General features: G+C 36.0%; 3 protein-coding genes across 4 annotated transcripts; all 3 read right to left on the bottom strand.

The window, feature by feature from the left end:
* Positions 1-902: 902 nt before the first annotated feature.
* Positions 903-4,517, bottom strand: STR16 (sulfurtransferase protein 16). Its single transcript, XM_010267766.3, has 7 exons — positions 4,362-4,517; positions 4,194-4,271; positions 3,949-4,065; positions 3,773-3,846; positions 3,064-3,134; positions 2,906-2,959; positions 903-1,243 (listed from the first exon to the last, which is right to left on the bottom strand). Exons 1-7 carry the CDS (start codon positions 4,451-4,453, stop codon positions 1,169-1,171), a joined length of 561 nt encoding a protein of 186 aa, XP_010266068.1. The 5' UTR covers positions 4,454-4,517; the 3' UTR covers positions 903-1,168.
* A 5,505-nt stretch (positions 4,518-10,022) lies between these two features.
* Positions 10,023-11,896, bottom strand: GGR (geranylgeranyl reductase). Its single transcript, XM_010267768.3, has 2 exons — positions 11,485-11,896; positions 10,023-10,880 (listed from the first exon to the last, which is right to left on the bottom strand). The coding sequence occupies exons 1-2, from the start codon at positions 11,809-11,811 to the stop codon at positions 10,179-10,181; spliced, it is 1,029 nt and encodes a 342-aa protein (XP_010266070.1). The 5' UTR covers positions 11,812-11,896; the 3' UTR covers positions 10,023-10,178.
* Positions 11,897-15,908: 4,012 nt separating this feature from the next.
* LOC104603688 (high mobility group B protein 9-like) lies at positions 15,909-20,949 on the bottom strand. 2 transcript variants are annotated; one of them, XM_010267770.3, is made up of 7 exons: positions 20,787-20,949; positions 20,410-20,620; positions 20,210-20,288; positions 19,980-20,121; positions 19,672-19,809; positions 16,322-16,689; positions 15,909-16,221 (listed from the first exon to the last, which is right to left on the bottom strand). In XM_010267770.3, the coding sequence occupies exons 2-7, from the start codon at positions 20,577-20,579 to the stop codon at positions 16,078-16,080; spliced, it is 1,041 nt and encodes a 346-aa protein (XP_010266072.1). In that variant the 5' UTR covers positions 20,580-20,620; positions 20,787-20,949; the 3' UTR covers positions 15,909-16,077. The 2 variants fall into 2 exon arrangements, with proteins under 2 accessions (XP_010266072.1, XP_088744774.1); XM_088888648.1 differs by having other exon boundaries at positions 20,410-20,949.
* Positions 20,950-21,872: the final 923 nt, after the last annotated feature.

Genomic DNA, 21,872 nt, shown 5'->3' with positions numbered 1-21,872 from the left:
CCATGGGATGGCTTTGAAATGAAAACAAACTTGATTTATGCTTCTAACAATCTGCTAAACAGAGAGGTTCTTGTAAGAGTAGATTCCCCCCCCCTCCCCCAACTCTTCTAAACTGAACCAATCCTATAGATCATTAATAGGCATACAAGATTTTTGCCATGGGATATACAAATTATATGTTCTAACAAGGGTGCACCTCTGTACGTGTGTCTATATTGCCAGTTTGGTGATAAAAGACTACATGTTGTCTTAAACTGGGGAACTGTATTAAATCTCCCTAATTGAGGTTATGTTTGGTACCATCCTGTTTCTACTTGAAACATTGTGGGTTAATTAATACAAATTGTATTTTATCTGAAATGTCAAACTATAAATGTCAATGATCAAAAAAATCTAGAAACATCAATGATCAGTCCCATGCATGCATTTTTTTCTAATTAGAGGACTTTCATACGTGGTATGACTACACATTTCTCACCTTGTAAACTTTGACAACACATAAAAATAAATCTACAGTATTTATCATTACTAAATCTACAGTATAACATATTTTTTTAGTTTGTAACAGTGTAACATCTTTCAGTACACATACAATACATTTGATGGTTCTAAGTTCTAACCATGGATAATTAAAGGTTCAGAACTATGATTGATTTGTCATGCACAAGTGAAAAAATATATAATTTTTTAATGTTAAAAAATATTTTCTTGAGTTTTTTTTTTAAGTGTTTATCCTGTATTTCTGAAAACACCATATTATTTGCATATACATTTTTTAAATTGTTCATTTGCCTTTGCATATCTTACATATACAATTTGGGATGTTTTCTCTATAAAAAAAATTCAATTCGCACAATAATGCGCATATTTTGTTGTATGCACCAATCAAGGGAAGCACGTACTTAGAAATTCTTACCCCGCAACAAAAGAAGCATTAGACATGGTGATCAAAGTTTACAAGTTTACATCAACAAAAGTAGCATTAGTTAGACATGGTGATCATGAAAGTAATTTCATGATCCTTACCAACTTATGTCATTTTTATGGCTATCTTTATTTTATATTTTCTAATGTCTAGGGAAGTTGCCCATCGTCTTCATTATTCATCTACTCCAAAATTGAAGATTCCAGCACTGTACAGGGCGCACAAGCAAATGGTCTCAAGGGATTATTGATCGGTGGGAAGTCCATTCTGTGTCCATGCAGAATACCCTCCAGCTATGTCAGTAATCCCAGTAAAACCCTGCAGATAACATAAAGAACGTGATTTTCCATCAGATACTTCAATGAATTCAACTTCAATTCGAATATAGTTAATTGGCATTCTATACTTAGTAGACAAGTTCAGTTGCACTAGGCAAGTAAGTTTATTTTTTTAAATGAAGAATGCCGCACTCACTGTTGGTCATGTACCAAATAAACAAAATGGAAGTTACTTCTCTAGAACATCAAACGCTTGAGACATTTCACAGTCCAGGTATCAAGGAAAATGGAAAACTAAAGAATGTTTACAGTAGAGTTTTTTTTTTTTTATCGTTTACAGTAGAGCAAGTTAAAGAGCAGAATGACAGCAAAGTTACAAGCCTAAGTCTTTTTTCTCCTTTTGCATTCAAAAACGTGGAATCCCATCTCCCCATAGAATATCTTCATCCTGACAAACCTTTCAAGTTAGAATGCAACTTTGCATAAAATCTGTGCAAACCTTCTTTTTCTCTAGCATCTAGTGAATAACAAAGAGAAAGGGAAAATCCACGTATTCAAAAAGTCCAACTGCTCTTTTTTAACAGGGATTCGAAAAGAGCTATAAGACAGTACTATAAGTAGGCATACTTCCTCTCACAGATTGTCAGGGAAGATATATGTGCTCTTTAAACGTGGAAGAGCAGAGTAAGAATTACATTCTCTATTTCCACTGAAGGAACTGTGCATTGGATAAGCAACAGTTTATTGTTGTGCCTTGATGATATCCAGTTTCAATCCCATATCAATCCCCTGGATTTCCATTTCATTCTACAGCCAATTTTCTGAGCAAATGTGAAATTGGCCAGAGTTGTAAGTTTCCTTCAAAAAACTATCCAGCTTTGTGAGTTTGAGGCAACAACATCAAATGGAAAAAGTGTCAAATTAATGAAACCCGTCACTTATCAAAGAGAAGTCAGAGGATTTATCTTGAAATAACTAAATTTTAACAAGAATTAACTATTCCATAGCTACACATTTAAAAGTTAAAACAAGTTCAAAATGTTTCGCCATTCCTTATTTAATAATCTAACAAGGATAGAATAGATAACTTGGTTAAACATTCACAAATGAAGTATTATCTTAAGCTTCCAGAAAATAGGCAAAAGGAAAAGAATCTAGAAATGTATACTTTTGCTGTCTAGCCCATTGTAGTATGACCCTTAGCACCTTTCATGCTCATTTTAAATCCTAATGGACCGATATCTCCCATCCTTGCTCTCTTCTTTGTTTTTTTATCAATTTGCACTCTTCTTCATTGAAAACATTCAATGCCTCTTTGGTTTCTATCATTAACCCTTGTTTTATTTCCAGAATATAGGACCGACTTTTCAGGCACATGAGCACATCCCACTTCTTCTTTACATGTTCCACATGTCAATCTTCACCTTGGTTTTCTTTTTGATACCCTAAAAGCATCTTAGCATTTCTAAATTTTGAGGCTATCGAACCAAGCAACTTTTAATTCAATATAAAAGCAAAAACCTTCAAAACTGACCTTTATTTTTATTGTTGAAAGAAAAACATGATACTGTGGAGATATGAATAAATAGATTAGAATGTGAATTGAAGAAAGAAAACAGATAGTGAAATCTCATTCTTTATTTTTTTAATATGCTGGAATCCTTGTTTAAGAAACAAGCAATGGGTTTAAAGCCCTACTTACATCAGATAAAAGTTCTGTAGCAGCCATAAGTGACCTTTTCCCACTCTGGCATCCCTGAAAAGGTAGAAATGGAGTCAGCATGTTGAGGTGAGCAACTGTAGTAGGAAGGAGCCTGAAATTCAAGCCAAATAGAATAAGATTTTGGCACATGTACTCACAACAATGATCTCAGTGTCCTTTCCAAAATGTGATGAGACTTCCTTCAAAAAATTAGGGTTTTTTGTCATCCCTACATCAACAAAGAGAAGAAAACAATTAACGAGTGAACTCGAATGGCAACCCAGACATGCTATTAGCACCGAAGGTAGAGATAAAATTATGTTAGATATACTTTTATATTATATTGCTTCTTGTATTTTTGAATGCATTAGTCATCTCTGGCACGCTATCACAAGCTCTGTTATATGTTTACCCTTGTGCAAAAATTGCAATTTTCATAAAAGAGAAATTACACCCTATCAAACTTATAAGGCAGGCATAAATTTGCCAGAAAACCATGGCAGATTGGCAGCAGCTTACACTTGACTGTTATTACTGCATCTACGCCACAGAGAATGTGGTGGATTGAGCACAACTGTTTTGGCAAGAAAGGAAGAAAGTAGTATGCTATCTGTAATCAATCGTAAAACCAAGTTTAACGAGTCTCTGACTGGTCAAAACTCAATCTGCTTTGTGCAGCCACATAAAAGTGATGCTCAAGAAGAGCCTCTGTGGAATCGATACAAATAACAAATTGGAGATACGTCAATTGGAAGAGTTGCTCCATAGTCACAATTTCCATTATATGCAAAAGATAAAGCAGGAAATAAAAAAGGTAATAGATTGAGAATAATATAGAGAGGGAATAGATTTAATAGGGATCAATACCCGCTCCGGCTCTGAACATGTAAGGAATATTTATAGCCGCTGAAGCATGACCACCACCGAACTCCTCAGGAGTCCTACAAAATCACAATCAGAAACATCGAGAAACCTAATCCGTCAAGTTGCAATCTTACACATCAAAATGCATTAAGAAATTCCCCCAAGTAAAATAGCAGCACCTGACATCCAGGTAGCGGTGTCCCGCCTGAAGAAGTTCGTACGCAACACGGACAGGTACCGAACGAGGAACAGCTATCGGTTCTGAACTCTCTGACCCTACTGCGGCGGAAATAGACCTGCATTACCGATATACAATCGTCGTCGAATTGATGCTTGATAGATCAAAACTAAAAAAACAAATACAAAAATGATTTTAAAAAATCAGAGTCCTCGAAACACTTAGAAATTTAAGCCTAAAAGGTACCGGAAGTTCCATGTCCTGATTTTGGCGCCGACGGGATGCACAAGTGGGAAATTAACTTTCACCGGCGAGGGAAAATTCCTGAAAAATATCGGATTTTGATGTTAGAAATGAGGGAGAGAAAGCTGATAAAATAAATGAAAGATAAAAACGCTAAGGATATAGATAAACCTAGTATTAAGAAGTTGAGTAGCATGCAGGCGAGGAAGGAGGAAGCAGCGAGCAGAGCAAACGGAGGTAACGAAGGAGGACGTTGTCGCCATTTTTTCTTTCTCAATCACTCGCACCAGAAATTTTTTATGTGCTCATTGCTCAAGTTGGTATAGCGATGTGTTGATGACGTGGCGAGTTTAAGAATCATAATTAATTAATAATAGGATGGTAAATTGGTAACGTCGTCTATCACGTGGGGATGGGGCATCTTTAAATTTTAACCGGTACTAGCGGGGGAAAATGCCATTTAGACGAGTTCAAATCAGCCCCACCCCCACCCCAACAACGTCCCACAGCACATCCGTGCCGTGTATTGGGAACATCTCCCGATGATAATATCCAAAATGATAATATCATAGGGAGATGGAGATGTTTCCATTACAGGGCGGGGATGTGCTGTGAGATTTTATGGGGGACTGATTTGGTCTCCATTTAGACAAAGGATAAAGGGTAAAACACAAAAACCTCCCTCCTCCTCTCAAGCTTCACTTTGATAAAGTCCTCCCTGACCCTGAACTTTTGGAAAACTTGGGAAAAGCCTCCCTTCCATCACCAACCCAGCGTAAAACGTTGGACTGATGCATTATTTTTTTAAAAAAAACTCATTTTATCCTTTTGCATATAATTTTACATACTAGTAAAATAACTCTAAAGGAAACTTTAATTTGAATAACCTATTTATCGTCTTCTTTCTCTTTCAATCTACCACTGCTGAAACTCCCAACAAGAAAAGAGGAAACATTCAACCACCATATCTGGAAAGCAAATGAAACTTGGATGTTTATTGCGGCTTGCAAGGCATTTACAACAACTACTTTTACTATCGTCGAACTCAGAAATGAAATATATTCTCATAATTGTGTTTATGCTATGTCATTAATAACAATACTAACAAAGAGTAGTATTGAAGATGTTCAACTTTTTTGACCCGGTCACAAAGAATTGAGGTTCTGATCAAATTTAATAACCGATTTATACAAAATTTTTTGAAAATTTCATTATCAAAATTTGGAAGAAAAAATGTGAAAAAGAAAAACATACAAAGAGAAAGAGAATGAAAACTAGTTAAAAGAGTTTGTTCTAAGGAATGCCATATACTGGAAGTAAATAGCAAACACTACATTTCACTGAAAGTCACTTCAAAATGAACCAAAGGAAAAATAAGGCTACTTCAACTGAAGTCTAGAAGGAAAGAAGACTAACCTGCTACAACAGATCTTCTGTTCAACTCCATTCATGATAACTTTGGCAGTTTTAGTGTGAGCCTCGCGAACTTTGTGCCTCTTGTGGTAGTCCTTTGAGGAATTGAGATCCATTTCACCATGAACTTAGGAAAAGGGAATATGAGAATTCAAATTCATCATGCGAGATCTTTTTGTAGGTATAGCTGACCTCATTTTGCATAAAACCGGATATTTTTTGGAAGATTCACCATTCTGTGCATCTCTATGGTCAGGCGGCTCCTCTTCTCTCAATAATGCTTTTAGAGTAACTACGCAAGAAGGAGAAACCTCTATTTCAACTTTACTCCTACTTCCCAAAAAACCCACAAATTTGGTTCGTTAGGAAGTGGCTTCTTGGTGGCTGCAAGGAAACCCAATTCCACTTTTCTACTTCTTGCAAGAGTGTCAAGGTCACTGCAGTTTCCCTTATTCTTGATGGTCGCACCACTTTACAGTGGCTGAATGCTTCCTTTTTTTGATACAATGGAGTTTCTGGGGTAGGAGATGAAAAGACCGAAAGAGGAGAAGAGGAGACAAATGGGTTATTCAAGTTAAATTTTCTTTTTAGTAAAGTAGATATTTTGAAATGTGAAATCATATAAAAGGGTAAAATAGATATTTTGAAAAAAAATAATGCATTACTAAAACGTTTTCAGTTTGAGTTAGTGATTGAATGGAGGTTTTTGTTGAATTTTTTTTTTTTTAAGTTTAAGGGGGGTTTTTGTTAAAATGAAACTTGAGGGGAGTTGTTACAAACCTTAGGGGAAGTTTTTGTATTTTACCCTAATAAATTAGGTTATATTTTTGTTAAATAAAATAACTATAACTATATTATTATAAACAATAAATAATTATAGTGAGCTTCAATCTTGTTTAGAGTTGTCAACAAATCAGGACTAGGTAGAACTAATCTTGAAGCAATTGTTTAATTGGGATAAAATCGTTGATTATATTGAAAACAATAGTTAAAATAATATTAAATTATTTTTATATTAATAAGTTAAACATTTTTAACTAATATTATCTTATTTATTATTTATAAAATTGATTATTTTTCATAAATATTAGATTCGAGACTTGAATCAATTCTAGATAGGTAAGAACGAGAATTGATCCAATAATTAATTGAGACAAAATCATGGAACCAAAACCGCTATAATTATGTTCATTCAATTTAGCTCCTTGAAGATAGATCCGACCCATTGGTTCAGCCCTATTTTTTCTTAAATAAATTAAGGTTTATATAACAATTTGTTAAATTGAATAAAATAAATAAATAAAAGTTTTATTGGGATGAGACTCGTATAGGCTATCTTGAACCTGACCCGACCCATTGTTCATGTCAAATTCAATCCAATCCGGAGATCCGATTAAATCTGATAGGACTCAATTTGAATTTGAATCCTATCGGTAAGTCAGATCTTCGGATCTAATCCTATCCGACTTGTTTTCTTTAAAAATTAATAAAATTATTCAAAGAAAAATAAAAATGTACTAATTTAAATAAAGTAAAAACAAAAAATATATTTTCATCATATATATACATGTTTTTTATAAAAAATAAATAATATAACAAATTTATAAATATATAATATATGATCTTCTCGGATTAGATAGGGGGTGATCAAAATCTGATGGGATCCTATTATTTGGTCCAATCTAAAGATCCGAATAAAGGTGATCCAAATTCGGCCAAATATTTATTAAAATCTCTCTCAAAGTCAAAACTCCTTTATTTTACTGAATTATTTTATTATAGAGAATAAAAAATTAAAACTCAAAACTGCTACTGCGGATCAAATGGATGGTTTGCGTTGGGAATTAGACTAACGTGTGTAAAGCTGCTTTTTTTAGAACACAAGCGATGGTCGGTCGAGGAATAGGATTAAAAGTGTGAGGATGAATGGATGCTTAGTATTCTGAATAGGGATGACTCGACGCCACGTTGTCATGGAACTGTTTGCACTTTGTAGTATATCCACAGAAAGAAAGAGAGACTTATCTTGATTCCGTCCGTCTAATATTTCGTATTTTCTAGCTCAGCTTTATCCACAATAAATAGTGAGATGAGGTCCATTTGGTATGATGGTATGCTTAAGCTATGTGTCCTGTTGGGTGAGACAAAGGAGCCCCGACCTCCATCGGATCGTCGGGACCATGGACCAAGCAGAGAAAACTTTGGCTGTATACTTATTAATAGCGGAAAAGTATGGATATGCGTAATGCAGATTTCTGAATTTTACTGTATATATATAAACATTCAAAATGTGTCAAATGCTCCTATTTTATACATTAATGTCCGCCCATGAATTGGCATTAATTTCGAGTTGGCATCTACCTCAACTGTATTTTTCAACTCTATGCTAAACTGTCATTTTCCCCTATTAATAGTATAATACTATGTATCCGTTTGGGAGGAATTTCATACAGTGGTTTCGGCTCAGTTTGGAAGAATTATAAATACAAATATGTAGTATATAAATATATGTATTTTGTATATATTTGCACTGTATATATTTGTATTTGTACTCCTTCCAAACTTCTATTTATAAATTATAATTATTCTACTTGAAGAGCAAAATGCCAATCAGCTGGTTGATAAGATCTACTATTTGATGTAAGATTGAGATTGATTTTGTTGTTGTTGAACCATTTAAATTTTCACCAATGGAGAAAAGTTTTCCACATTGATGAACGACTCAATTATCAAAACCTTATTGTGTGTTCATTGCTTATTAATACAACTCCTTTTTCTTGGTTGGTTCCATTCCAACATTTTTATTGCAAATGGAATAGCATTCTCCCATCTAACCATCTAAGAGAATGACCATTTCCTCTTACACCTATGGGAATAAGAATCCATTCCAACTAATTATGATTCCCATCTGAATCAAACAGACAAAAGGTGATGAAGATCAAAAGTCACTCATGGTCTCAGAATCAGCTAAAAGGTTGGACGGTTCCTGTAAGAGAAGACAAGGTTAGAGGGCTTGGGGTGAAATCCTGAGCTTAGGACTCCCATGAGCAAGTCAATAGAGGTTGCACTGTCCAAGATGATCAAACCAGAAATTAATGAGGCCAAAAGCATATAATGAATGTGAAATTAACCTTTAAATAGGCTCTCAGTGCTTGTGCCAAAAAGATATGTATCAGAGAGGTGTTGGACGCATGAAAGCTCGGTGAGACACCTGGAGTTGGAAGTCAATCAGGACAGCTGGAACTGAAGTGGAACACGTATAGGTGATTCATGCATCATGTTGTCAACACATGGAGGAAGCACGGGGCCCACTTATTAACGGGACAATCATGCGCAATGATGATATGATCAGGCGGGGCTACCAAATTGCCACTTCATATACAGGTGGTGGAGTTCAGGTGTGCTGCTTCCTTTTTTTTTTTCAAAACCGATTCAAGGCAGTCGTTTTAGGGCTCCTCTACCCCCTGAATCGGTCAGACTCTCAATACACCCACTATAGGGGTGTATCGGAGAGGTCCCGGAACGATATGGACCGATACATAATGATTTTTTGATCTTTAGGTGCAACTCCCCATAATAAAAGTGTGCTTTCTCACAGATCTAGCTCAAGTAGCACACCGAGCAACCATTAAGATTTAAGAAGTCAACAGTTCAATCAGGAGAGCAACTCATCATCAGCGAGCTATATTAGAGGGAGGTGGGCCCTGGGCGTGCAAGTAAGTTCTATGGGTCCAACATAGGTAGAGGCATGAGCGAGACCAGATCTGCTCCTCACACAGGGAGCCTCACATGCACATCGTACCATGCATTGGAAACATTTCCCATACTTACAAGTTATTATTTACGGGAGATGTTGTCAATGGTGGACGTGCATGTGAGGCGCCCTCGTGTGAAGAACAGATCCCGTTCCAGCATGAGCACCTTTTGTGCAACCGCATGTCTAAATTCCATTGGCGGTCACTTCTACCCCCATCAAAATTCAAAAGGTATAAACCATTCTGATTACAATTATAACGGATTTTAATTCCAATTCCAGCTGCAAACCAAACGGACCTATGTTGGGCCATTCTGATCCATTTGTTTGCAATGAAATGTTATTTGCATTAGTGCAAATAAGAAAGAATAATAAATTTGTACTCACTTTCGCAGATTTGCTTTGATGTTAACTTTGCTTTTAATAAAGCTTTATTTTATTTCATTTACACCGTAAAACAAACAAAATTAAATCAGCATTTGCACTCCCAAGGTTTCGCAGCGGAGCAAATGAAATAGCATTAAGCCATTAATTGCAAACAAAGCAGGTCCAATTCAAATCAAGCTCATCCCAATTAACAGCGTCCTTCCAAATGATTTTGGCCACCTCGAGGTCGAGGGCTGTAATCAGTCCCTCTCTAAATGATAATTGTATTCTAATTCGGCTAAAATGCAAAGAAAAACATATTTATTACCAAAAACTCAGCGAGAGAATAATGGGATAAGTGGTGCTCCTTGCAATATTGATACATGAGTGATAAAAAAAAAAGAACAATATTGATCATAGTTATCAAGGGGCGCTATAAGTCTATAACAAACAAATTATGCTTGAGAAGTGGACGCATCCTGATCGACGACGGTAGCCGTTTGATCACCACCGACAACAAAACCCCTATACATGGCATGGTCCACGAAACTGTAAAGCGGGGTCACCCTATCACCGTGTCTCTCCAATCCATCCAATTGTGCAATAGCCTTGGATCGAAGCTCCTGGGCCCATTCCAGAGCCCTATCTATACCAAACACCCCAGCATAGCTCTTACTCCTTTTGCTCCACACCTCTCCCCTCTCCCTCTTGCTCTTTGCTTCCAGCACGTCATCAACCACCTGATACAGTACCCCCACCGCCCGTCCATACTTCCTCAGCCTTTCTATCTCCTCGTCTTCAGCACCCCCCAATAATCCTCCGCACACCGCTGAGCATTCCGCCATTTCACCGAACTTCTTTTCTTGAACAAATTCCACCGACGCATCTCCTTCCAGATCTAAGAACTGACCGGCCGCCATGCCTGTGGATCCTACTGCACGGGCTATCTCCGCTATGACGCGGAGGAGACGTGTCTCCGGGACTAGTTCGGGCGGGGTTTGGGAAACGATGTGCTCGAACCCGAGCGGGAAGAGGGCGTCACCGGCGAGGACAGCCATATCGACGCCGAATACTGCGTGGTTTGTGGGGCGGCCTCGGCGTACAAGATCATCGTCCATGCTGGGAAGATCGTCGTGAATCAGAGAAGCGGCATGAACCTGTTCACAATCCATCAAAGCTATTTACAATTACAAGGGCCGATTCTCGTGTGTTGGAATTTTCTTTCTTTAAACTAAACGCCTTTCCTCCGTGACCGTGAGGAGGGACTCACTTAATGGTGTTTTCCTGGGTTTTTGTTTCTTGGAAAATTTCCCCTAACGGCGGAAACTGAAACTCCAATTCTTAAATAATAAGCAAATAAATGCAGGAAAACAATGAAATTTTTCATCTTCTAAAATACCTGGATCAAAAAATTCATCTTGCATTTATAATTCAACAAAAAAAAAACATAATTTGATTTGATATTCTGAAAAAAAATAATAATAATCTACCTTATTAAACTTAATAGGTTCAGAAGGCAGAACCACAGTTACAGTTCCTACAAGCTGACACATTAAGCAGCTAGCCAGCTAGTAGTACCGATTAGTTGTTTATAAGAAACAGGAAAAAACAATCTTTGAAGAACTTGCAACTTCTAGTAGGCCATTAGTTGTTAACTTGGACTGAAATAAATAAATGGGCAAATGCAATGAGATAATTTCAAATAAATAAATGCAATGAGTAAAGGAAAAGGAATACAAGGGAGGGCTGTTGTTACAAGACCATCTCAAGGGCGCAGGCGGTGGGGAAAGCGGCGTGGCGGTGGCCGCCGAAGAGCTCGCAGGCAGCGACACACATGACTGGTGGGGCACGCTTGGCTCCCTTGGCTAGGACCGAGTAGCGCATGGCCTCGTAGATCCGTTCTGGATATGCAATAGGGATTGCTTCGTCGAGCTTCTGGTTGATTTCGCCGATTAAGGTTGTCCAGTAAGTCCGTAGATCGAATTGCTTTGACGGGGTCGACAGCATCGAACTCGAAGAACAGCGAAACGGTCTCCTTGGAAAGGATAACTGGGGAGAAGATGAGATTACAGTTGAGAAGGCCATCATCTCTCTCCGTCGGACCGCTAATTAGGGATGAAGGGGGGAAAGGTTGAGATATAATAGTATATTGCTAGGACATACCATACACTTCTTTCTTATTTGTTTTATTGGAAGGAACTATGCTACTGTTTGGGGACGGTATGCTTACATAATAATTAATATACCTTAGGGGAGAATTGGGGATCAAGTATGAAAGTGTCCGTATCGGGTAGAAACGCTTAAATACGCTATTAAAATACATATAAATCATATAAATAAATTAATAATATTAAATTAAAAGCTGAATTATTTATGAATAAGATATAAAGATATGAGAAATGTATAATTCAATAGGTTATATGAAGAGAAATATTACAATAAATAATAGTGAAATTTTAGAACATTTAAATATTGTACAATCATTATCATTCTTTCAATTTTATAATTATAATTTTCAATTTTTATTAATTTTTGAGAATATTTATTAATTTAGTATTTTATTTAAATAACTCTTTTTTAAATAGTAAATATGTTTTCATTTGTAACATATAATATTTTTATTTTACACATAATTGTAAAATAAAACAAATAAATCATTTAAGGTAGATAAAATAAGTTTTATTTAATTTTCAATTTTTATTAAATTTTTTGGGAAAATTAAATCTTGAATTATTTGTTTCGGTTTTTATAATTATAATGTTATGTTTTCCATTAATTTTGTTGGGAAGTTTTATTTATTTAATATTTTTATATAATAACTATTTTTTAAATAATAACTATATTTTCATTTTTAACATATAATTATGTGTAAAATAAAATATATAAATCATACCAATGCAATGCAATATGACTCGATACGAAGCATATCATACCAATATCCATCTCATTGGATACGTATTCAGTCGTAACGTATCCTGTATTCATGATCATGGATATGAATACGATACGTTCTATATCAGAAGTATCGTATGGATACCTTAATCTTGGAAGGATCTCTTCCTAATAGAATTCCTTTTTACACGCTTCAAAATATAGTCTGAACTCACATATGTGGTGGGATCACCTGCCTTTCTTGCTAAGATGTGCGGTATCAGATTATGTTGATAGTGTTAAAACGTCTTTTTGTTGATAGGTGATTCAAATCCGAATTGAAATCTCCTGCGAATAAAACACGTTCCAACACCCTATCAACCTCTATTTTCTGCAACTCGGACAGTAGAAAACCAGCAGTTAAGACCTCCGTTTGATATTGTTCCGCGGGAGTGTTCTTTGTGTTCCAATATTTCTACGGAACACATTTTTTATTGTTTCGTGTTTTTTTTTTTTGTTTTTTTGAGTGGGAATAGCGTGTTCCCAACTCGAATTTTTGGAGTGACCAGGATGCCATTCCGCAGGAACCAGAAACTGGGCACATGTGGTTCCCATGACGTCATTGTTGAGTAATGGAAACGTGTATACGTTTCCCACGTGCTGAGCGGGGTTCCTCTTCCTACCACGGATACACTCTCAAGCCTTTGCAGAGCTTCGACCAGGCTGATCGGTCGCATTTTTCAGTTGGTTTTCTTGCTATCAATCTTCACCTTCTTTTCGCCGCACAGGTAAGAACCTTCACTCCTTGCTTAGTTCGCCTCTCAATGCTTTTTACCCCTATTTATTTTTTATTTTCATTATCTCTATTTAACAAGCAATTTGCTTGTTTATTGTAAAAATGTATTAGGTTTGAACCAACGTTCAAAGTATTGACATGTATTAATCCGTATGGGCCAATATATATCGTATCAGGGGTATTCCGATATACCTCTATAGAGGGTGTATCGGGGTTCTGACTGGTTCGGGGGGTGGAGGAGCCTTAAAACTGGCCCCCTGAACCGGTTTTGAAAAAACAAAAAAAAAAGTAAAAAAAAGATCGATACTGCCTGATACACCCCTACCATCATATCGGGTGTATCGATATTTAAAACCTTGGTTTGAACTTCCTCTTGAGATTAACAAAAAAAAAGTATTGATTTATGACATTGAATTTATTTACTTAGATAAACAATTATCAAATGATGGACAATGGAAGACATCATTTCTATGTGGTCTTTTTTTATTACTTTTATGTGGACTTGTCCAAGTATGGATTTGAAAAAATAATGTTAAGATTAACAATATATTCAAACATTGTTTCTGTTTCTTTAGAATAGAAACTTGTTCTTAAGGCTCAGTTTGGAAAGACTATAAATGCAAATATGTACAGCATAAATATATACAAAATAATACAAAATATAAGGTTTTACCCTCTACGTATTTACATTTGTACTCCTTCCAAACTCAGCCTAAGGAACAAATTGCCAAACACTAGTGTTATTCCCTAGGAACCAAAAATTCTAATTCTAAAACAGGAATTTCTCCAAGAATAAGAACAGGCAGGAACAATGCCAAATGGGGCCTAAGTCTCAATCTGATTTTTTAGATGACCAGCAGATATTTAATTGGAAGGTACATGTAAAGGGTAGAACGAAGGATCCACAAAATGTGGGTTTTGTATTTATACTCCTTCCAAACTTCAGCCTAAATGGTAAAATAGGGTAAAAAATTTAAGGGATAAGTGGACTGCAGAAATCTGAATTGCAGCCCCCTCCTAGTTTACCCATGAATTTGACATCAATCCACAGGCAAGATTTAGTCCACCACTATAAATCTTAACTCGAACCGAACTATAAAAACCCCAAGATTTAAAGATTTATTAAATATACTCTAAATTTTAGTAAGTCGACTTACAGACACCTTAAGTTTCTTAAAAATATTTAAATATATCTTGTGACTTTTTACCCTTCATTTTTTTTCAAATTTTCAAAATATATTCTGAATTTTTCAAACTCATGTGGGTGTTGGGCTATTAGTAAAAAATGCCACAGGACAATAGGTCTTCACCCCCAAGAATAGGATAAAAAATACAGATAAAAAAGAAATGCCCAATGTGAACCCATCCTATCTCTAACTCCAATCTTTATCTTCTTTTGAATATTCATGTTTCATAGATTTCTGAAACCATGGAAATGGTCTCCAACTAAGACTTTAAGGGGGTGTTAATATCTTATTCTGTAAAACACATTTCTTCTTGGAAGTAAACTTTAAGGGGGAGTTCTTCTTTCAGATTTTGAGAGAGAAAGTTGATCAATAGAATTTTGATTCTTATTGACCAAGAATCCCATGTTCTTTTCAGATTTATGTAGAAACCAGGGAAACTTTATTTTCTTGATACCACTTACCCGGGTAAGTAATACCCATCTCCCAGGTGAGTAAATAACTTTCCCACCTATAGGAAAAGTTGTCAAAACTTGAATAAGACAAAAATGCCCCTTTTAATTATAGACTTTTATGAATAAAATGGTCATTGCACTATTTACATGAGAAATAAAAATATATGAATAAATGCACTTATCCGAATAAGTGTTTCGCAAGAAAAACTTACCCAAATAATTGCATTTACCCAAATAAATAGCTTACCAAAAAACGAACAGGGTCTAAGACTATATTTAATTTCCCTACCTTTCCCTACTTTTTCCTTCAAACCAATCCCATCTCTCTTTCAACCATTAAATCCAGAATATCAGATGAGATAAATTTCATGTAAGCATTGATTCCTGTAACCAAATATTTAATATTCACTTTTCAATCTCTCCCCTATTTAATATTCCATTTTCTCTTCTCTCTTTTCACGTCTTTCTTCCACCTCACTTCTTTTTCTATTTCTATCCTGAAGCATATATTTAAGTCAAATTATGAAAACTGAAACTCAGGATATGTTTAAATCTTTTGTCCCCAATAAAAAATCATTTACTGGACGATGCCGGAACCATCACAAACCTTCACTCCTTTTTATTTCCCACAGCCCAAAGCTCATAGGCAAAAGCTTATCAAAACGAAGCTTTAATTTTTTTTTTTTTTTTTTTTTGCCTCAAACAATTTCTTATCTATCATCCAAAACAAACAACTGAAACAAATACTACAGAACGTAAAACACAAGATTGTGAACATGGCCCTGATATCGAGAAAACCTTGGCCGTTTTCCCTGAGTGTCCCCATCAACCATCTTAAATCGACGGACCAACCACAGTATATCCATGCAACAGAGACACTAAAAGCAAGCAATTTAAGCAGGGTATATATGCAACCAAAGATGGTTAATGTAGTTTTTCATCCAATCCAAGATCACAACTCACAAGATCTTTAAGTAAGAATGTCTACCAAGTCCTGCCAAGTGGCGTATACATAAACTTTTTATATGTCAGTTAATTTTTTGTTGTGTTAGTTTTCATCTTGGCTTTTCCCTCGGGGATCAGCTGTTTCAACCTCGGCAGCTTGAAGTTGCTTCAAGCTCAACCTCTCCTTGTATTCCTTCAATTCTCTCCTGTATCTTTCCTTATCCTTTAACCCAATATTTTGATAAACCTATAAAGAACAAACAAAATTTAAATGCCTTCATATTAAAAATAAACAAAATTATCAAAAACACATTTCATGAAGAATGACAATAGAATGAGAAACTTACCATCCGTTCTTCTTCACTGAGTTTGAACCAGGATTCTCCAATCATTTTAGTGAACTCTCTTTCTTTGCTAGGGTACAGAGCTTTGAGCATGGAATGCTTTTCAGCAAAGAAGAAGTTGTAACCGCTTCGGTTGGGTTTTGGGTGGCTAGGATCTCCATGCTTCCTCCGCCGCTTCTTCTTACCACTAAGGCGAGGAGTAGACTCACAAGAGATGCCAGCATTGATGGGAGAGATGGAAGAAGAAGGGGCTGTTGATGGAGGGTGGTAAAGTATCCCATGTAGGATATCCGAACCCAATTTCACACTAACCAAATAACCATAGTCAAATTTCCCATCAATTGTTCCAACCACTGGTAAATACGAATGTTCTGATGAAAAAGAGGGTAAAAGCACAAGGTGAGAAGTAGAGTGAAGGTACAAATTAAGCAGTTGTGTATTTCAGACAACTACTGCAGAGACATGTAATCCATCAGATAACCTTTCACTTTCTAAAGAGGTGTTGTGTGTCAGAGCGATTTATGTTGATAAACCTATTAAGGTAATTAAGGTTTGTGTGGTATTTATATACTCATTTATGGAGAGGTTTTCTTTTAGTTCCTCTAAGAAAGAATGGAAAAACCTTGGTTGGACACACGGGAAGTTTAGTAGTGTTGCTTTCTTGTTTCTAACCCTCACATGATGACTATATTCTAGTAGTTTTGAAGAATAATTAATTTAATCTTTATGATTCATAGAAATATTAATAATGGATATTTGGCCAAATGAAGACTGAAGGGGGTTCAATGAGCTGAAACTCTATTATATGGGGAGAGTGATGTTGCAAATGAGTAGTGAAGGGAAAATATTTGTTTACACCCAAGATCATTTTTTTCTAGGTAATTTGTTCAGTTAAGCCCCTATATAAAGTTTGCAGTACCATTTCAATCATATTTGTCTTGGGTTGGCTAAAAATTATATAATGGTGATACACAGGACAAAATCAGGCCTCTTTTGGAATCGTGGTTCTAAAATATGAAGGTTTTTTTGTTGGAGCAAGAGTTGATTGCGTGAATGCATCATCTGCTGATCTGCTCTAGCAACTGAAGTGTGTACTATTTTTTTCAATAGGTGCATGCTATTTTAGAAGCCTGCTGCATAAACTTGAACTTTGAATTTGAAAGTGAATGTGAAAACATCAGCAAACCTAAAAAGAAAGTTTTGATTCTGATATAGAGGTCCCTTCAACTAGAAAATTTCCCATGAAGCTGATAGCATGAACTTCAAGTTTTCTTTTGTCAAAAATGGAAATGAATCAGTCCAGCTTGCTGCTCAAACATGATTTAGAAGGATTGTAGACCAAAATACCCTGTTGTGCAATTTTCCAAGTGGAAAAAACTGCACTCCTTTACATTCATCAAAAAAAAAAAAAAAAAACTGCACTCCTTTATCAGGCCCTTTACAAAACAGTAATAATACTAACAACAATGATAAAAGCAGCAACAACAACAAAGCCATAGCTTGTAGAGGTGCATTTGCATCTCTTGTATGTAAAAGTTATCAAGAGAAAAAAGGAGTGGCTTATCTAATGGACTTTGTTCCTATTAATAGTACTCAACGAACCATTAACTCGATAGCAAAAGAATCCAATGGAAGGCAGGGAACGGAGTTGTTGACACATGACCAATCAAATGATGGCTTATTTAATGAATAGTTTAGGCTGGCTACTACATCCTTTCACACGACTAAAAGAGGAGGGTGGTACAATAGATAAGAAATATCCCATCTTTCAACAAATGCACTCTCACGTGTAAAGTCTGTGCTCGCTTAACAGTAGAATAGAAGTTGCACAGGAAATTGAGCACATAGTAACATTGTTTATTGTAAATGATTTATCTAAGAATACAATAACATTTATCCAAAACATTTCATGGAAGTCAGAAAACTCTAAATTAACATCAGCAGCTAGAGTAAACTAACATGACTTCATGTTAGCATCGATGCAGTTTCCATATTATGACTATTTAGGGGGTTTTCTCTGATGTAAATTCTTTTTTTTTTTCTTTCTTTCTTTTCTTGGTTGTTAGTTCCATAAACAAGGCTTGGGAAAATAATGATCCTTAAAAGAAAACACAATAAATATGTTCTTGGTTGTGTGCAACTTCTTGAATTACTCGTTTCAAAGAGATGTTTTTTATGGTAGCTCATATCAGCCTTATTGAAGTGAAAATATGTTTTTGTTTCTATCATGTTGGAGAAGACATCCTTAAATTTTACTTGAAAGTGAGTGAGTTTTTTTTTTTTTTGGACGTGGCCAGTCGCCAGTGGTAATGTGCCAGACAACCCTCTTTTCCTCACAATATTATGATTTGTTAGAAAAGCATTTTTTTTTGCTAATGACTCAGTACTACAATTCAACTAACAAATCAAAGTTCTTATGGATATGCCCTAACCCTCTGTATTTCTAGCCACGACATCTAAAGATATATTCAACGTACAATATTGAGATTATGGGCTAATTCATTCCCATGAGTGGCATTATATCCTGCCTATATTATCTTTAATTTTGTAAACATATCTTGGTCTATGAAAAGTCCTCCTAGAGGTAAACCTGTTCACAGGCCAGGCTTGGCTCAGCCCATGAACATTTTACACTGCTTTGACCTCGGGATTCAAGCTGGGGACATTCAAATTTTGGCAAAAGCTAATCCTGAGCCCAGTCCATGAACAGGTCTACCTGAAGGAAAACCATCCCGTGTTCTCTTCTTATTATTCAAATTTAAGTATAAGATAGTATCACAACGAGGTCGCACCCACCACTACCACCACCATCATCATCATAAATTATGAGACCAATTGATGGTTGCCTCCATCTATTATTCCTTTCTGCTATTTTCGCAGATTTCTTTGACCTTGTGGAAGATAAGATTTGTGTAAAACTTGTGGTTGTGGTGCCATTTGGATAAAGCCTTTGTCATCAACTCTCTCTCACATGAAAGAGCTCTTCATCCCAAGGATACTCTTTTTCAACTTTTTCTTTGAGCTTATGACAAAAGTGAACAGAAAAATAAAGAAGGGTTATTATCTCTTACTTCCCTTCACTTTTTCTAACACTTTTAAACTTACCCCAATTTTTCGACACCTCTAGAGTCTAGAGACCCCCCCTCCCCCCGGTATGAGGGTCCACGGCCACATTCCAACCCCTCTTTTTGTAAATCATACTACAAAGTACAACCATAACTATAGAACTCGATGTACACTATCAATCCCCCCAAGTGTAGAATAAAATGCAATCCTCATATCACAATTGATTCCATCCAAACACAATAGAACTTTCAAAGAACAAACAGAACAAAAGGAACAAACATACTAACCTCTGATATTCAGGTCAGGGGAATTCGTTGTCGTCTTCTGGGATGTCTGTTCTTGTTGCTGCTGCATAGACTCAGAACCAGATTCCATGGGATGAGGCATTTCTGATTTACATGGTGGACTCATCACAGGCAATGCCTCTGCAATAACATCGACAAACCCCCAAAAAAAGAAACCAAAAACCAAAAACGAATGAGACAAAAAGGCAAAGGAGAAGACACACAGAGAAAGCACAAGGAGGGCGAACAAGAGGAGGGTAAAACTAAAAGAAAGAGAGGAGAAAGTACACATATTGGAGTGAGTAAGGGACCTGGTAACTTAAAGAAATAAACTTGTTCGTAGAAGTGAAGAAGGCTGGAGTAATGTTTCCTCAGCACAAAAGAAGCGCTTGTTGTGGTGGGAGAGAAGTTGAAAGCAGCACTCACATCCCTCCATTTCTTTTCTCTTACCACCTGATATTTAAACACCGTATACACTACCTTTATAACTATTTCAAGTCTTGGCATCACTGTGTTATTGTATCAGTCCCAAGTTACAAACCTGTTGAAAACCACCTCTTTTGGTAACTTCCACGTACAACAGATGCAAATCCAGCTCTTTGCCTCCGATAACCGGAACCCTTCAAGCAACAGAAACCGAAAAAAAAAAAAAACCCTTAGATTTCTTTTTGAAGAAGAAACATCTTTTTAATACGCGGATAAAGAACATAAATTTCAAAAAAAAAAAAAAAAGAAGCATACATGAACTTGGTACCCAGGTTAGAATGGAACTGCCGGAGAGTATCCCAAAAGACTGTCGGGTTCTTGACAACATCCTCGTGAGATGAGAGTGGTGAAGGATAACCCTTATCCTCCACCACATTCACCTGTGTCATTATTGCAATTTTCTCCTCCTCCGGCTCCGACGACATTAATCTCGTCGGGGACGGACCAGTCGCCGAACCGGGAAAACCTAAAAAAAATGAAAAAAGAAAATAAGGGGAAATATGAAAAGAAATGACACTAATGCATAATGTTGGCTTTTGCAGGGCAATTAATGGCTGAGCAACTAAGCACAGACGAAAAGGTTCTAAGGTTAGGTTATTCAATTATCTCTCGGCGGGATACATAATTACGACTTTGCCCTCCTGGTTGCCTCCTTGGTCCTTGCTTTGCCTCTCTGCTATCTGGACTCTAATTCTTCCCCTCTTCCCTTCCTCCGGACCATTCCTGTCTCTGTTCACCTGACATCTCTCTCTCTCCCAGTCTCTTGTTTTTCTTTTTCTCTTCACCGTCACCGTATCTGGATAGTATCACAGCCGTACATTTACTAAATATCTAATGACCATACTGACCTACCGACTATAACATTGCACTTGAACCAAAATCTTCTTTTCATCGGGATTCAGAACGTATCTTCTTTCTTTCTTTGGAATGAAGGATTTGTTTATTAATTGTTAGAAAAATAAATTCTTAAGGAAGCCAAATTAGCCAACTAGGCGCTAGCCAAGTAGGGGATACAGTCCAGCCACGTGGACAAATGACCGGTTAAATGTATCCGAGACCTTATAACTAATCCACGTGTATTAAAATCACGCTTTACTTTTATTGATAACATTTATATAAGTTTTTTTTTTTCTACCGACCAAAACTGAAGCCAATTGAATATATTAGTTCTGATTCTAACTTACTAAGATTTTGTTTCAAATTAATTACTTAGGTATTGCGTCCAAATACGATGGCAATTTTAAAAATTTTCAGGTATCTAATCCGTCCCGACCCTTATCCTATTAGGACATGTTTATAGAAATTTTATTGGGTTTGAGATTTTAGATTAAAATCCTATAGATTAAAACCCTATAGGGGTGTGATATATGTTTGGATTTTGACTTTAGGTTATTTGATATCTGATACTCTGTTTTATTTGATACAGGTATTTGTTGCTGATATTCCATTATAAATCTGGTCAAATAAAATATATGGTATAGTATAAAATAATTTATAATATAGGCTTTGTTTGGGAGTGCTTAAAAAATAAGTGCATATTCCAATAAGTACTTATTTGCATTTGGCTCATTTGGTAGTCTTTTTCTCTAATAAGTACTTAAATAAGCAATTGTGACTATTTTGTACTTCATTTTCTTTCAAATTTTCAAAATATACCTTTATGAAACTACTTTTATTAAATTACTTTTATAAAAACACTTTTACGAAAGTACTTTTAT

This window comes from Nelumbo nucifera, chromosome 5 (genome assembly GCF_055504915.1).
Source record: "Nelumbo nucifera cultivar China Antique chromosome 5, China Antique-T2T, whole genome shotgun sequence".
In the NCBI taxonomy this organism is placed as follows: Eukaryota; Viridiplantae; Streptophyta; class Magnoliopsida; order Proteales; family Nelumbonaceae; genus Nelumbo; species Nelumbo nucifera.
This window is presented reverse-complemented; position numbering and strand designations above follow the sequence as displayed.

What these genes read in the sequence shown, in the direction of transcription:
- GGR (XM_010267768.3), bottom strand. Translation starts at nt 11,811, where the DNA reads ATGATGGCCTTCTCAACTGTAATCTCATCTTCTCCCCAGTTATCCTTT. An exon ending in CCGCCTGCGCCCTTGAGATG is followed by an intron (nt 10,881 to 11,484) that starts GTCTTGTAACAA and finishes GATTGTGAACAG; the next exon opens with GTTCATGCCGCTTCTCTGAT.
- LOC104603688 (XM_088888648.1), bottom strand. Translation starts at nt 20,579, where the DNA reads ATGTCGTCGGAGCCGGAGGAGGAGAAAATTGCAATAATGACACAGGTG. An exon ending in TTATTTCTTTAAGTTACCAG is followed by an intron (nt 19,810 to 19,979) that starts GTCCCTTACTCA and finishes ATGTTATTGCAG; the next exon opens with AGGCATTGCCTGTGATGAGT. An exon ending in TCAGTGAAGAAGAACGGATG is followed by an intron (nt 16,222 to 16,321) that starts GTAAGTTTCTCA and finishes TGTTCTTTATAG; the next exon opens with GTTTATCAAAATATTGGGTT.
- STR16 (XM_010267766.3), bottom strand. Translation starts at nt 4,453, where the DNA reads ATGGCGACAACGTCCTCCTTCGTTACCTCCGTTTGCTCTGCTCGCTGC. An exon ending in ATCAGGACATGGAACTTCCG is followed by an intron (nt 4,066 to 4,193) that starts GTACCTTTTAGG and finishes TCGGTAATGCAG; the next exon opens with GTCTATTTCCGCCGCAGTAG. An exon ending in CACCGCTACCTGGATGTCAG is followed by an intron (nt 3,847 to 3,948) that starts GTGCTGCTATTT and finishes GTGATTTTGTAG; the next exon opens with GACTCCTGAGGAGTTCGGTG.